The 15,282-nt window shown below is 38.8% G+C and overlaps 1 protein-coding gene across 1 annotated transcript; it reads right to left on the minus strand.

Annotated features, from left to right (window-relative positions):
- Nucleotides 1–1,251: 1,251 nt before the first annotated feature.
- LOC117254931 (carbohydrate sulfotransferase 12-like) lies at nucleotides 1,252–14,753 on the minus strand. Its single transcript, XM_033623393.2, has 6 exons — nucleotides 14,600–14,753; nucleotides 8,998–9,574; nucleotides 8,559–8,701; nucleotides 4,488–4,616; nucleotides 4,139–4,331; nucleotides 1,252–2,250 (listed from the first exon to the last, which is right to left on the minus strand). The coding sequence occupies exons 2-6, from the start codon at nucleotides 9,457–9,459 to the stop codon at nucleotides 1,978–1,980; spliced, it is 1,200 nt and encodes a 399-aa protein (XP_033479284.2). The 5' UTR covers nucleotides 9,460–9,574; nucleotides 14,600–14,753; the 3' UTR covers nucleotides 1,252–1,977.
- Between the last annotated feature and the right edge of the window lie 529 nt (nucleotides 14,754–15,282).

A 15,282-nucleotide genomic window follows, 5' to 3' on the forward strand; every position in this document is an offset into this window, starting at 1 on the left:
ACACTCAAGTACCTCAAATTTGTACTCAAGAAAAATACTTGACTATATGTAATTAGTTACTCTCCACTCCTGACTGATAAATAAATGAATATAATTTTACAAAATATAATGGATTACTATTGATTAACAATAAGTTCATATCAAGTATACTATGTCTTAGGTATTGTATATAATTTAAAAAAAATACTGTATTTATTATTAATTATATAAAATATTTCCCTTTGTGACCATGTAGAAATATACCATGGCATAATAGGAAAAGACTCCTCAAATTTGTACCCAAGATAAATACTTGATTGTATGTAATTTCCACCCCTGACTTTCCCTTCACAAAATTTTAGAAGGAAATATTGTGCTTATGACATTTTATTTCATTATTTTTCATTTGGCAGGTGGTGACATCAAAGGTAAAAAAAATAAATATAATTTTATAAAATATAATGGATTACTATTAATGAACTGTACATTAAGTTCATATCAAGTATATTATGTTTTGGATATTGTATATAAAGCAATTGACTGTATGTAATTAGTTACTTCCCAACCCTGACTTTCTCTTTATTAGATTTTTAAGGGAAATATTGTACATTTGACTTTATATATCTTTTTTTTTCTTTTTCTTTTTTTTTTGGCAGGTGGTGACATTGCAGGCTAAGACTTACATAATTTTGTAAAACATAATGGATTATTTACAGTATATTCAGTTTATGCTATGTTTTGGAAACAAAACTATGCTTTTACTTGCTTTCCTTTTACCTTTATTTTGCCTAAGTCCTTTTTATAATAAATTTACGCTCTGAAAGGGATCATTCTGCATCTTAAGTACTTTTATTTTTGATACTTGATTCCAGTGTCAATCAAGTTGATTAATGAGGAGCGTGTCTAACGTATATATTATGTATTTAATTTGATGCACCGAGGCTAACTGGGTGACTATGTGTTGTAATGTGTTTATTTTTATTTTGGTAATTATATGTTGATTGTATGTATGTGTATGCTGACCCCTAGCTCCAAGACAAATTTCTCCAAGGAGACCAATAAATGAACTGAACTGAATTTAACTGAAGTATATTTTGGTGTTAATACTTCTGTACTTTTACTTAGAGATGTACTGTACTACTTTCATAAAGTTGGAGGACTCATCAAATTTTCATTAAAGATAATTTTGTGAAAATCAAATCAGTAGAGGACAAGACATCCTGACTTAAAGCTCATTATGTTGGACCAAGTTTCAAAATATTTGATCCAACATTGTCCAAAATATAACAAAAGCATTTATTAATTAGACCCTCATTACCTTGTAGACACTCACTCTTTCAAAACATATGCCCCCTATTTGTTCAACCTTTACTTATAATTTGCAAGTCTCTTGAGATTTGTTAAAAATAAGTCATATCTAAGCCTAAACTGATATTCTGAGATGATCAAGGTCCTCCTGAGCTACACAAGAAATTATGCAACTGTTTCCAGGGGCTGAGAGGTACTCTCTGTACTATTAACCTGACTTTACCTTAAGTTACTCGCATTACACTTTTATACTGTGGTATTTTTGGTCAAGATATGTGAATACTTCTCCACATGCACAGTAAAAGTAGAAAAAGAAAGACAGACATTTGCAAAAACACTTTACTTCTCTGCAACATGTTTCCCTTCAGAGAGATGTCAGCTAACAGTTAGCCCCAGTCCTTTCCCTTTGACTTACCAAAATACTATTCACAAAATACGATTCAAAGTGCCTTTCCACGGGGGAAACAGACTGGGATAACGCAGCTTGTAAGCAGGTGTGCTTCAGATATGAAATGATGAGAACAATAAAATAATACTGGCAGGCACTTCAGTCATTTGAGGTATGCACAGAACAAATAAAACACACAGCATCATAGACTCGTCTTTAAAGGCATTTGCTGGCTGTGTGCAGGTAGTTGAGGTTTGGGCTCCACACACAGTGCAGTGCCCAGGCCTTTGGCTCTCGGTGGTCTACTGGTGGAGCATGCTGTCAGGTTTGGGATAGCCAAACAGCTTAAAGTCTGGTTCGTACAGCCTGTACAGTTCTCTCCTCATTGTCATGGGAATCTGCGCAAACCAGTCTCTTTCCCAGCTGGCCGCAGTTCGGTTTCGAGCCCCTGAAGGGAAGCGTACCAGATGATCCACCTCCAGAAGCTTCAGCAGGTGCTCCGCGTCTGTTTCCAGGGTTTCTAGTCGTCCAACGAAGTCGTACTTCACCTGGCATGGATGGCACAGACGGTACACCTGAAACACACACAAAGCAAGTCTTCAGTTTTAAAAGTGCATCAGTTTGGGCATATGTTTGTGACTTTGTTATACCTGCTTTCTCCATAGCTGTTTCGAACTTGTGTGTGTGCACATATCTTGGTATACATGAAAAACAGGTCACACAACTCGTCTCCTGTTCTGTGTTTATTACCCCAAATGTTTATGGCTACACTGCCCTCCTCAATAATTATATGAATGGCAGAAGTAGAAGATAAAGAGACAGAGACACATGAAAGAATAAAAAAAAAAATCTAAAAATTAAAATCAAAAATCAAAAAAGATAAGTGGCATATTATCATGCCAGAACAATGTGCATGCTGAAAAATGCCGGCATTCAGACTCAATGGTGAGATTGTTTGAGCGTGGAATTGATTGATGCAGTTGTCCAACAATACAACACAGGAAAAAAATAGCACTCACGACCAGAAAAGAAGAAACAAGCTTCTCACAACCAGAAACTAGAATTACAGCCTCACAGTTGTATGCCTCCATGCACCAGTCAAGTTGCAGTTACAGTTTTTATCCATGTCAGTGAAAACATACATGCTTCACACACATTCTCCCTCCAGCAGCACAGAAGTTAATAATGTAATCATAATAAACCTTACTTATAAAACGCTTTCCAAAACAAAGTTACAAAGTGCTTTACATGACTGATCCCGGATTTTTAAAAAAATGCAGGATTTAAGCGAATAAAATCAGACAATTTAAAGAAATACCAAGAAACAATACCAATTCAGTCAATACCAAATCACCAATTCAGTACCTGACCAAATGTCTCCTTTCTGTTCCTGATATACTGTATGATGTTGAATAATGACCAGAAAAGTGTTTTTGCAAAATATTATGATGTCATAGTGAAGTTGACCTTTGACCATGTCATCACTTCATCATTATATCCTGTTAGACATTTGTTTGAAATTTCTGTCATAATTAGCAAATTAATTCTTGAGTTAAGACTTTTCTTGAGTCATGGCTAAAAAACATGCTTCCTGAGGTCACTGTGACCTTGACCTTTGACCTTCAACCACCAAATTCTAATCAGTTCATTCCTGAGTGCCAAATTTGAGGAAATTCCCTCAAGGTCTTCTTGAGATACCGTGTTCACAAAAATGAGACAGATACAAGGTCACAGAGACCTTGACCATTGACCACCACAATGTAATCAGTTGTTTTTGAGTCAAAGTAGACGTTTTTGCTTTCCCTCAAGGTGGTCTTGAAATATCCGATTACAAGGGTGAGATGGATAAGGTCACAGTGACCTTGACCTTTGACCTATGACCACCACAATCTACTCAGTTTGTTGTTGAGTCCAAGTGGAGATTTGTGCAAAATTTGAAGAATATTCCTCAAGGCTTTCTTGAGATATCTCATTTACAAGAATGGGACGTGCAGACTACCTAAAAACGGGCCTCCAGCCTTGACTATCACCATCTCGAAGGCATAAAAAGAAACAAGAGCTTCTCACAACCAGACAAAAACAGAAACAAGCTTCTCACAACCAGAAAAAGAAACAAAAAGCATTGGCTCCAACAACAGCTGCCAAAACAAAGAAATATTCAAATTGGAATTTCTCACTGTGATACATAAATATCCTGTATATTAAATGCCAAAACAGTGCAATGTCAACATCAGAACAGAGTGTATGCTTCACAGAATTACTGCAGTATGAAGTATAAAACTGGGACACACAAAGTGCAACAATCTTAGGTAATAGCAAGAACTCTGTGTTATACTGGTGTTGTCTTTCAAAAAAATGATGTGAAAGTGGAATACGACCAACAGAGGGGGAGAGCATGCACATAGTGAGCTCATAAAACCCAGTCATCTCATAAATAATATTAATGCTGTGTGAGACGAATACCTGCCGCCAGTGTTCATTGAAGATACTCTCCCTCTCCGTCTCTGGATCCAGCAGGTACGTGATAAACTGCTGAAATGTTGGTTTGATTCCTGCTGCGAACGCCTCAGCCGCTGTCGCTGGCAAACTGCCTGACACATTACCATAACGACGCAGCATGACAGAACCAAACTGCTTGTAGAAGTCCTCGTTAGGCCTGTAAACACACACAAATATACACAATTCAAGAATGATATGACTGCTGTTTGATCAAAAGTGAAGGCTTTCCCTCAGCCTTGCCCTCAACACAAACACATCCACAGTCACACACACACACCCCTCTCTATCTAACCATTCACTAATGGACACTTACTTTCCAAACTTGTTCCTGAAGGCTGAGATAAGACGAACAAAAGGGTCTCGTACAAACAGAAACTTGGTGTAGTTCTGGAGCTTGAGTGCCATCAGGTGGCGGGAGAGAGAACCATAATGGTGCCAAAACCTGGGAAAAGACACAAAAGGCACACAACACCATGACAGCAGATCTTAAGTGTCGTGACTGAAATGCTTTGAAGTTTTAGCTGTGTAGTCTCGTCCAGTACTGAAAATATTTGGTGATGTTACTAAATGACAACAAGCCAGATCAATAATTTCAATAAAAATAACTTGTCATATTTGCTGAAACTGTCACTTTATTATGACAGTAGTGCATGAGACAAATCATGTTCCTCGGTCCCGCAAACTGCTTCTTATGGCATTTCTGCATGTGAACATAAACTAGGGCTGCACAATTAATCAAAATATTCTCAAAATCACAACATGGCCAAGTTCAATATTTAAACTGCTGGAGCTGCAATTTCTGATAAAAGGTAAAATGTGCCATAACATACCATTATAATGAAGCACTGTGGTTCTACAGGGATGCTATAAATCATATTCCAGATGTAAGGGAACATGCTTGTTTGGTACAGACCCCTATAGAAATCACACCTTCATCACTGCTGTAAAATGAAATACAAAAATTGCCATTCCAACTAAAATCGCAACTCATATTGCAATATCTGTCAAAATAATTAAAATATTAACTTTTTTGCATATTGTGCAGCCCAAACAAAAACAACCAATTGGAGCTGAGGAGGCTCTGCAGCTGTTAATCTCTGCTCCCAAACTGTGGTCAAACTGTTAAACCAGGCAGTGTTGATCAAATATAAATCACCATACTGTTTCTGCATTGCCTATTTTTCATCTTGAGTGTTTTTGAAAATGTATTTTAGTGTACTGTGTAGCTGTAAAATGAGAAAGTTGGTCTGGCAGGTGGGCACTACTTGTTGTTTCGCTTGACTGTTTCAAACATGGCAGCCAGGTCACAAATGGTAAATGGACTGCACTGGACTTGTATAGTGCCACTCAAAGTGCTTTTAAACTATGTCACATTCACCCATTCACCCACACATTCACACACTGGCGGCCGAGGCTACCATACATGGTGCCACCTGCTACTCAGTAACCATTCACATGCTCTCACACACTGATAGAGCAGCCATCAGAAGCAATTTGGGGTTCAGTATCTTGACCAAGGATGCTTCGTCATGCAGACTGGAGAAGCCGGGGATCAAACTGCCGATCTTCCGATTGGTGGATGACCCCCTCTATCTCTGAGCCACAGACACTGCACTTTCTTATTTCACAGCTAAACAGTACACTACAATATGTTTCTGCAAACAGAATCTTGATTTATATTTGATCAGTTCAGTGATTGACATGATTGACAGCTGCATTAGAGACTCCTCTGCTCTGATTGGTTGTTTTCCGTGAGCTGTGGTAGATTCTAGCAACGCCATTAGATGCATTAAGAGGAGGAGGGGTGTTTTTTTCCACAGATTATCTATCTCATAACATACTGTGTGGACGTAGTGACAGTTTCAGCAAACATGACAAGAGGTTTTTTTTTTTTTTAGAAAAGTTACCAACTGCAGCTGTAAGAGGGAAAATATGTCTTGTACATCAGTGCCGATACAAAGACATATGTTGAGATACTCATATCCAAACACAGACAGCTTCTGAGAGGCAGAGAAAGGTCTGTCTGTGCTGCAGCACCAGCTCCCCTGCCTGTCGTTTCCACTCTCCTCTTCCAAGTGTCCACTCAGTAAATAACTGCTTAGCTCTCGGATAGCTTCTCAAACACGGTTTCAGTAGAACTGAATATCTAAGTGTTGTTGTAGGACTGTGTGAAAAAGAAATACCATGTACCTTTTCATTAATTACCAGCCCTCTGAAATAGAAGTGGAGACAGACTTGCAAAAGAGAGAAATCAGACAGTAATTTAAAAACTGTTTCTTACGTCCTGGCTCTACAACCTGATTTTTTGGTAAATTTCCTTTGTTGTCATTGTGGGGCGGAGGTGTGTGGTTTGTTTGGCATTCCAGTCTTGTTTAGACACATATTTCAGTCTCTGTGTCTCACCGTTGACTTGTTAGAGGGATTTTTACTGAGTTGTTAAAGAAATTACAGAGGGGGGCTTGGTCTCTGTGCAGGAATTCAGTTTGTGGAGGCAGCATGTTTTCTTTACAAAAGGTCTTTCTTTTCCAACTCATTGTTCTGTCTTACAGTACTATTCAATATGTTGGAGACATATTCCTTCTTGTGTGGTACAGTCAAACATTTTTGCCCAAATATAATAAACACCACATAAAATTATCTTGTTAGTTAGAAAAGTAATATATTTATGGTACACGTAGTACTTTGAGATTTGTCACTTGATGCCTCTTGAATCCTGATGAGCATCTGGAGGTATCACAATTAATTTTTCCTCATTAATTGATGCTTGATTGGAGGAAGCATTAAAGAGGAACACCACCTGAATCAAAAAATTCCCACGATATTTCTATGGCCTAGGAAATTTCTCTCTCTCAAACCTAGGAACCAGAGAAGTAAGTCTCAAATTTGTGATGTCATAGGTTTAGGGTTACAGCGGTATACTGGTTTTAAGGTATACCATGATATAAAACTGGTGGTTATCATACCATGTACATTTGATTATCTACTATATTGTAAAAAATGCAACTGGACCGAGAATCTCAATCTCAATTTTTAAAAATGGCTTCAAGTGTCAATAATAGCAATAAAATGTTCAAACAGAAATAACCCTTCTCTTTTCATTCCTTTAAGGGTCATTTTGTTGTATAATAATAATAATAAAAATTAATGAAAAAAAAAAACTATTACCATAATACTGTGAAACTGCGATATTTTATGTGACAGTTATTGTACCATGAAAATCTTATACCGTTGCAACCTTAGATAGGGTATAAGGCCTGAGCTGCTTCATAGACAATGAATGGGAGCCTGATTTTGAGGATCCACAGAATGTTTGTTTTCTGTTTTTTTGCTCCCAAAAAAACTTTATTCTATTGTAGTGATCTCAGCTCTCGGCAGATCTCAACTGTTTTAAACCATAGGAACAACATGTATGAATTTTTACAATGGGCGTACGTCCCCTTTAAAGATAATACCATCTAAGATGATTAGAAGTGCAACTGTTACACATAATAAACTCAATTTCAAAGCAGACACATCTTGTACCATTCTGCAATTACAGATAAATCACACATGGGTTTTTAAGGATGAACCTGATTTTTAGACTTTAAGACTCCATAACTTCTAATGTGAATGTTTTTAGATTTAAAAAAAAAAATATTCAACAAAAGTAAATTACAAAGAGATTTAGTAATTCTAAGAGTTATAGGCGTGCAGTGTGGAGAAGATTTTTTAACATCACTTAAGGAGATATGATTTAAAAATAAAAATATTCAGAATTTTTTTTTTCAGGTGGCTTGTCAAAAATTTCTTCAGGGGTGAGGGGGCACCAGAGAGATTTGGATTTACAGTATGACCATATTCCTGGTTGTGACTAACACCTACATATAAACGAGAATTTAATGGGAAACATCTTCTCAATTCGCTGTGCAACCATTAGGGGTGGGAATCACCAACGGCCTCACTATAAAATATTATCATGATACTTAAGTCACGATACAATATTATTGAGATTTTAAACATTTTGCAATATGCTGTAAAATATATTGCGAAATGTTGTGATTAAATACACTTTTTCAACTACAAATTATTTCCCCAAAGGAAATCTTTATTGACTGATCTATTTTGGTAAAGTTTTTAATCTGTTCATCTCAATGAATCATTTCTATTGCAGCAAAATGTATCTAGTGAACTGAAAAACAACTGATTGTAGTGTTCTAGTGGGCGACCAAAGGTTTTATCTATATTTGCAATATTGATAATAGATATGATAAAAAAAATAGATCGATACTTGGCATCTGTGTATCGATTACATATTGCCATGCAAAATATCCCGACACCATGCTGTATCAATTTTTACTCCCATTCCTAGCAAGCATACACATATCTTTGTGTGTGTGTGTCATACTTGGCAAAAGTGAGGTGGAGAGAGGAGTTGTGTACGACGTCAGGAGGTACAGCCTCTGGGTCAGTGTAAGGTTTTCCCGAGGAGGGCGAAATCAGAGACTGAGACAGAACCACCATCACTCTCTTCCAGTTGGTGCACGCCACCTGTACGGAGAACAGTGACGGAGGGACAGAAAAAGGAAAGACAAGGAGTCCAGACAGACAAGACGGACCACGAACATTAGTGTGTGAGCAAGTGTGTTTTGACTGGTTGCAAAATACTAAAAGAAAAAAGCATTTTTTAGATGTTTTTTGTCTTTCTTGCTTTTTTTTCTCACACTTCCATCCACACACAGTGAACTCACCCACTACCCACATGCTCACACAAGTCCGCACACACACACGCACACACACACACACACACACACACACACAGACATAGACACACGAGGCAGCTGTACCTTGGGAACGTAGCAGTAGATAATCTGGTGAGTGTCATCCACTATCAGGTGATCCAGTTCCCTGTTGGGGATCTGCTCAAATGCCCGAATCCTCCCTGGGAATTCAACAGCATCCTTTCCTGAACACACATCCATGATGCTCTGCTTCCTTGCCTCCTGCTCCCTATCATCCATCCACTCCTCCTCTGTATGCTCCTCAGCTGTTCCACCTGTCTCGTCAGGTACCAGTGTTGGACTGGGAGCAGTAGTGAGGACAGTGGAGAAAGAACCGGTCTTGGCTCTGCTGGTGGACGTGGAGTGTGAGGGCCCGGTGGTCGTCTGAGGGTGAAGCGACTCACGTTTGGGCTCCTGCAGCGGGTAGAGGTTGAAGCCCCCGACATCGTCCCAGTACACGATGATCAGCAGAATCATGAACAAAGACCCCAGGATGAATGCCACCCGCAGACCACGCCATGTTCCCATGATTATACTCGATCCAGAGCCGTGATTGGTGAAGAAAAGAAGAAGAGGTTATCTCAGCTCCATGGCGGGTGGCTATCTATCGCAGAAGGGCACACTTCCTACTCGCAAGCTGCAACTGAAAGAAACAGGAAATGTTACTAAGAGCCCAGTTCCTCTTTTGCTGTCTAAATGAAGTAAAATGATTAATCAGCCATAAACTGATTTATTCTTAGACAGTGAAACATAATGTGGCGTCTTCAGTAGCTCCGCTTCAAAAAACACACACTGGCAGTTCACCAGTGTATATACAAGTACATTTACTCAAGTACTGTATGTGGACCATTTAGAGAGGAATATTCCACTTTTTAATCAAATACCTTTTTTACATATTTGCTGAAGAAATCTGAGACACTCAAGAGGGTTATTATTTAAAAAGCCTTTAATATCTGATGGCTATTTAGTCATAGTGGCAGTTAAAAACATGCTTCCACGTTTCAGCCATTACGGCTTCATCAAGTCAAGCACCCTCATTCACACTTAAGCAGCACTCCATGTGAATGAACATTTATTTAACACCCTTTGTGGTTACCAGTTGCTCTGAAGAGCAAGATTTAACAAAGCCTACAAAATAAATGATGATCACGATGCAGCTACCCAGCCGTATAGGAAGTATTTAAAGTTCCACCGTGACCAACTTTTGCAAAAATCTTCCTGTTACAAATCAAAAGTTAAATTCATGATAAGTAAAACACACCTTTGCGCAGTTTAATACACTCAGCTGTTTTGCTGCTACAGCCTTACTATGTCTGGTATAATCAGTAGCTTACAGTGGCTAATGTTAGCAAACCTTAACTGTAAAGACTGCTGTTTAACTGGCATTACTGACTCTTTTCTACTCATACTACTGTAACACTAAATTTTAATATTTTCTATCCCCCTGTTTTTCCACTCTTAACCACAGTTGGCTCCACTCAGCCAAAGCTACATGGACTTTTTAAAAAAATATTTAAGCAATAATAATCTGTTCATATCATACTCAGGGGCCATTCTGTAGCCTAATAATACTTTTTATAGTATATTTGATGGCGAATGTAACATAAAGCTCAATTAGAGGCCTGGGGTCTCATTTATAAACATTGCATACGCACAAAATGAGGCCTCAAAGAGGCATATGTCACTTCCCGCACAAAAGTTGTGACCTTAAAAATACACTTAATGGGAGGACCTTTGACCTATGCTTACGAACATCATTTTGGAGATGGGAAATTGGCGATGCAGACGGTGAGGTGAAAGCCTGATTGTAAGAAACTGTCAAATATGTTTTGGTGCACACCATTTTGGCTTTTGTCCGTAGATACAGTTTTAGTATGGATCCTACCCATTGTTTTATAAATGAGACCCCCGGTCTGGTTCTTTTTTTTATAGAAGTTCTTTGAATGTATAAAACCAGATTGTTGGCTACCTCAAATTATGTATCATTCATATTCCTTTAGTCTGCAAAGGTCCTCAGATCATGACTGATATATTTATTATCTGAAGCCTAATTTTTACACAAGTAATACTCATACTGGTTTAAATAAACAATTTGATTGTATTTCCTGATCTTTGGTGAGCAACAGTTTTGTGTGACAGCAATTAGAGGCCTGTCCCAAATATAGGCCTGTTGATTTCAGTGATTTAAGCAAATAATAGCCCGGGCTATTAATTGAAGTTTTACGGTATTTGTACTTAAATTTAAGTTTAATTTTGACTGTAGGTCTTTTAGTTGTAAACCCCTCCACCACTAGGGTTTCCAGTATTTCTCCAAAATAAAATTATCCCGATATAAGCAGGTCTATTTATTACCCCAGTAAGAAAGAAAGTAAGTAGATTTAGACCTATTAAAGGAACTGTATAAATTCCAAGCATCAGAGTCAGATTCAGGTTGAGGGGGCTGAGTTAGCTGCCAACAGTACAAACAAGAGCGCAAACAACCGACACAGTGCTGTCAGAGTTTATGGGGGTGGGAGGTACGCTTCTGCACGACACTGTGATTTGGTTGGGATAATGTTATCAGCTGTATCAGCTGTATGAGCGCAGTGCGGGTGGCGGCAGATAGCCAGCGAGTGGGACACACACACACAGGGATTTGCATGCAGTAAAGTGCACATGCCACTGCACCGTCGACCACAACAAGGAAGAGATGCTTGGATTACAACACACATAGAGGGAGCGTGACGTCATTCTCAGTCAGGACGCCATTACTCCACTATGTCTTTACATAGCAAATACTGGTTTGCTGTTAAAAGTGCTCTTATCAGCTTTGTTTCCTACTATTAGGTAGCACTTTCTAATAAGCCACCTTTAAAAGTGAATTATAATCAGTAAATAGGAGCTTTCTTAATGGTTAGTGAATGATTTACTGATGCTTTATAGATCAGAAGCCATCAATAAGAAGATTTGGGTTGTTTATTCTTTCTGTTAAAACATTATCAAATACTTATTTATAATTATTTGAATGCCTTATTTAATAGAGTTCTCCATACAATTATTGGTTCTACATATTAACAGGGCCTATTAGACTGTAGAGCCAACAATCATTTAGTTCCTACACTCTTACAGTTCACTACAACATCTCTATCATCCACGTTCTTTGTGTACACAGACAATGATGTACAACATTCCATTCAGCTGCCTGGTCACCATGGCAACAGTAAGCCGTGTCTCTAATTGTCTTACATCCAGTGGTTGGATTAAAGCAATAAAAATCAACATGGAACAAACTGTACTAAACTGGAATGAAATAAAATACTGGCATTAAATCCTGCACATGCGCCCTGCAGCCGGCTGCCTTACACATGTTCTGTCAAGTGACGTTTACAAAACAGTCATTCAGGCATCGAATCATCTGTGGCTTATAATTTGTAACAGGCGGGGCAGAGCGCTGGCAGCAGTGTGTAAAAGTCGGCAGTGACATTTTTACACACCAGAAACAAACAAACATAATGAAGAATATTAGCTGGATGATGTTTAATGTCTCGGGGAAGTAAACACAGCGTCTGTAGTTTGTGACAGGTGGTCTTTTCACTGAAAATGGAAATGCTAAATTAAATAGAGAGGGGGCGGTGTTTATAAATGCCAACACAGCGCATAAAGTAACACACTGAGCACTGTGAGTCAGTGTTCACTTAAATCCACTGATGAATTTAAGGGCATCATAAAGAATGTGGTGATAGAGACATGTGCTTGTTTTTCTTGAGAGGCCACTGTGTTTGAATAGTTGTTGTTTTATTGTGGATTTTTTCTGTGCTATATGTTGTATTTGTTGCATTTTAAATGTGTTTGATCGTCTGATACCTTGGCCAGGCGTCTCTTGTAAAAGATTTTCAATCTCAATGGGACTTCCTGGTTAAATAAATAATTAAAATACAATTCTACACAGGCTTGGAGCTTACTGTTTGTAGTAAAACCCAAGCTTTTATTTTTTTTTTTACACATTTTAACCCTCTGGAGTCCACGAACGCGCCAGTGCATCCAAACCAAGTGACCGATTTAAGATGATGTAGCAGCAAGACGCAGCCTCACTGAGTCTCCGTTTCAACTTGTGTCGAAAATGCTAACTTCAAACTATATACCATTTTCAAATTGTGTTGATAGGCTAAGTAAAACCAGACTTATGATGAATAATTTACGCAATGCTTTTTCCGGAATATTGACGTAACGTTTGGTGCAGGAACAAACGGTAAAATTGGGCTATTCTGACGAAAGTGTTCACAAGCAAAATCAAAAATCAAAAAATAACTGTAAAGTCACACAGGTCAGGTTGTGCTGATAAAAATGACTCCAAACAAGGCAAAGGTGAACAGTTTTTAAGGTGAAATTTAAAGGTACAATCAAAAATGGTCGACTACAAAGGGTTAAGAACAATATAAAATTAAAATCAATGGTGGGCGGAGTAGCCTAAAAGATCCTACTCATGTAAAGCACTGGTACTTTAGAATAACAGCTACTGAAGTTGTAAAAAAAAAAACTCTTGGCATACATGGTAATAACATGCTGGCCTGTCACTTGTAGGCTGCTGCAACTGTGTTATTGTTACTTTTTACTGACCCCAACTTGTAGTGGACATTAGCCACATTTTTTTCCATTTTACAGACCAAATTTTCAACTGAATCATTTTAAGTATGTGCTAAAAACGGTTTTGACCTGTGTGCGTTTACCCAGGGGCCATGGGAACCTGAGGCTCCGCCCGGGGCGCTCAGCTGTCACAGAGCTGTGAACAAACGGGGCAGTGGGGGCAGCAGCAGCAGCAGCTTCAGTCCGGTGCCTGCCGCAGGGTCTACACCCCTTATTGTCTGTCCCATAAAAACATCTGCTGTCGGAGGAAATAGTGGAAAAAATGACGGTCCTAATAAAACCAGGAAAAACTCCAGACTCAGAGGAGCATAACAGACAGTCCTCTCCCTGCTGCTCATATTTTTAGAAAATTGTTGTTTTTTTTATGTGGTGTTTCTTTCCACTAGGTTTTAAATCTACACTCCACGTTGACTGGAGGGGCCTATTTTAAGACATCAACATCCTCAAGCTCTTGTGGAGACTTGGCACGCGCTATACTTACACACAAACACACGTGCGCAAAGACGCGCAAAAAGGAGAAAAACATTGAAATACTCCGGTGTGAAGTTTAATGCGTCTGTGGAGCTCCGTGGCAAGTTTGCAGTGGTTTTCACGGTTATTTTTTTTTTAATGTTGGCTGCCCATGAGGGGAGAGGCCACAGGCTGTTTTATTTTAGTTAATATTTTTTCTTTTTCTCTGTATCACCTCCTCCAAATCCTCGGTCGGAAACAGCCTTAATTTATACAGTACACAGGTTACAATGTGCCCTTTCACCGGCCGCACCGGACACTGTCCCTCTCTCATGCACACGGACACTCTTTGGCTCCACACGCAGCAGCCCACGACAGAAAGACTGTTCTTATCTTCCTCCACAGTCTCCTCTGCTCTTCCTCCTCACTATCCCCCTCATCACGCTCCCTTTGAGGTGTAAAGAAAGCCCGGTTCTGTTCCCTTTATGCCCTCCACACCGGGAGCATCACGGCGACAATTAAAGCCAATCTGAACATGAATCTGTCTGTGTGAGAAAAACACCACCAATAACCCGGGTCTCGGGTTAAATCTTACCCGGCAGATGAGCTTCATGGTGCCGGTCAGTCCGCCCTTTGTCGTCTTCTGCTCGGTGTCCCCCTCTCTGTCTGTCCGTCAGCCCGGTGATGAGACCGGGTGGGCACGACAGGACTGTGGCGGTCTGCACTCTCCAGAATGAAGCAAAGTCTCGCGATATTTGGGGAGCCATACAGCCACCTACTCTTCCACACACACACACACACACACACACTCATTTTACACACTACACCACTCTTGCTGTCGGACTATGCTGTGAAACCATAAACCCGCTTACGCCTATGGCACTGGTGCCCAAAATAAGGTCCTGGGACCCGCAGGCGGCCTCAGAGGGATAAAAACATATAAAATGTTACGCATAATGCAAATTAAAATACCCATGGTATATCAAAATTATAAGTCATGTTAAACATTAAAATAGTACATTTAAAAAATACAGTAAATAGAATTTAATAAACGAGATTCTAAGTTGTTATTATAAGATAATAAGTTAAAAAACATACATTTTGAATAAAAATAATGATATACTATGAAAAAATAATCACATAGCCTTTTAAATAATATTATGATATACTGAGTTAATATTATGAGGCAATATTTTGACTTTAGCCAAACATTTTCATCATGCCTAACATTACATGTATTTTTCTTTTCTTGGCAGAAATAGTTTTCCATATTACACA

This window comes from Epinephelus lanceolatus, chromosome 3, assembly GCF_041903045.1.
Source record: "Epinephelus lanceolatus isolate andai-2023 chromosome 3, ASM4190304v1, whole genome shotgun sequence".
Lineage (NCBI taxonomy): Eukaryota > Metazoa > Chordata > Actinopteri > Perciformes > Serranidae > Epinephelus > Epinephelus lanceolatus.

Coding starts and splice junctions, on each gene's coding strand:
- LOC117254931 (XM_033623393.2), bottom strand. CDS start 9,459: ATGGGAACATGGCGTGGTCTGCGGGTGGCATTCATCCTGGGGTCTTTG. Junction 4,332..4,487: donor TTCAGGAACAAGTTTGGAAA/GTAAGTGTCCAT, acceptor GTGTGTTTACAG/GCCTAACGAGGACTTCTACA. Junction 2,251..4,138: donor TCAATGAACACTGGCGGCAG/GTATTCGTCTCA, acceptor TGTGTGTTTCAG/GTGTACCGTCTGTGCCATCC.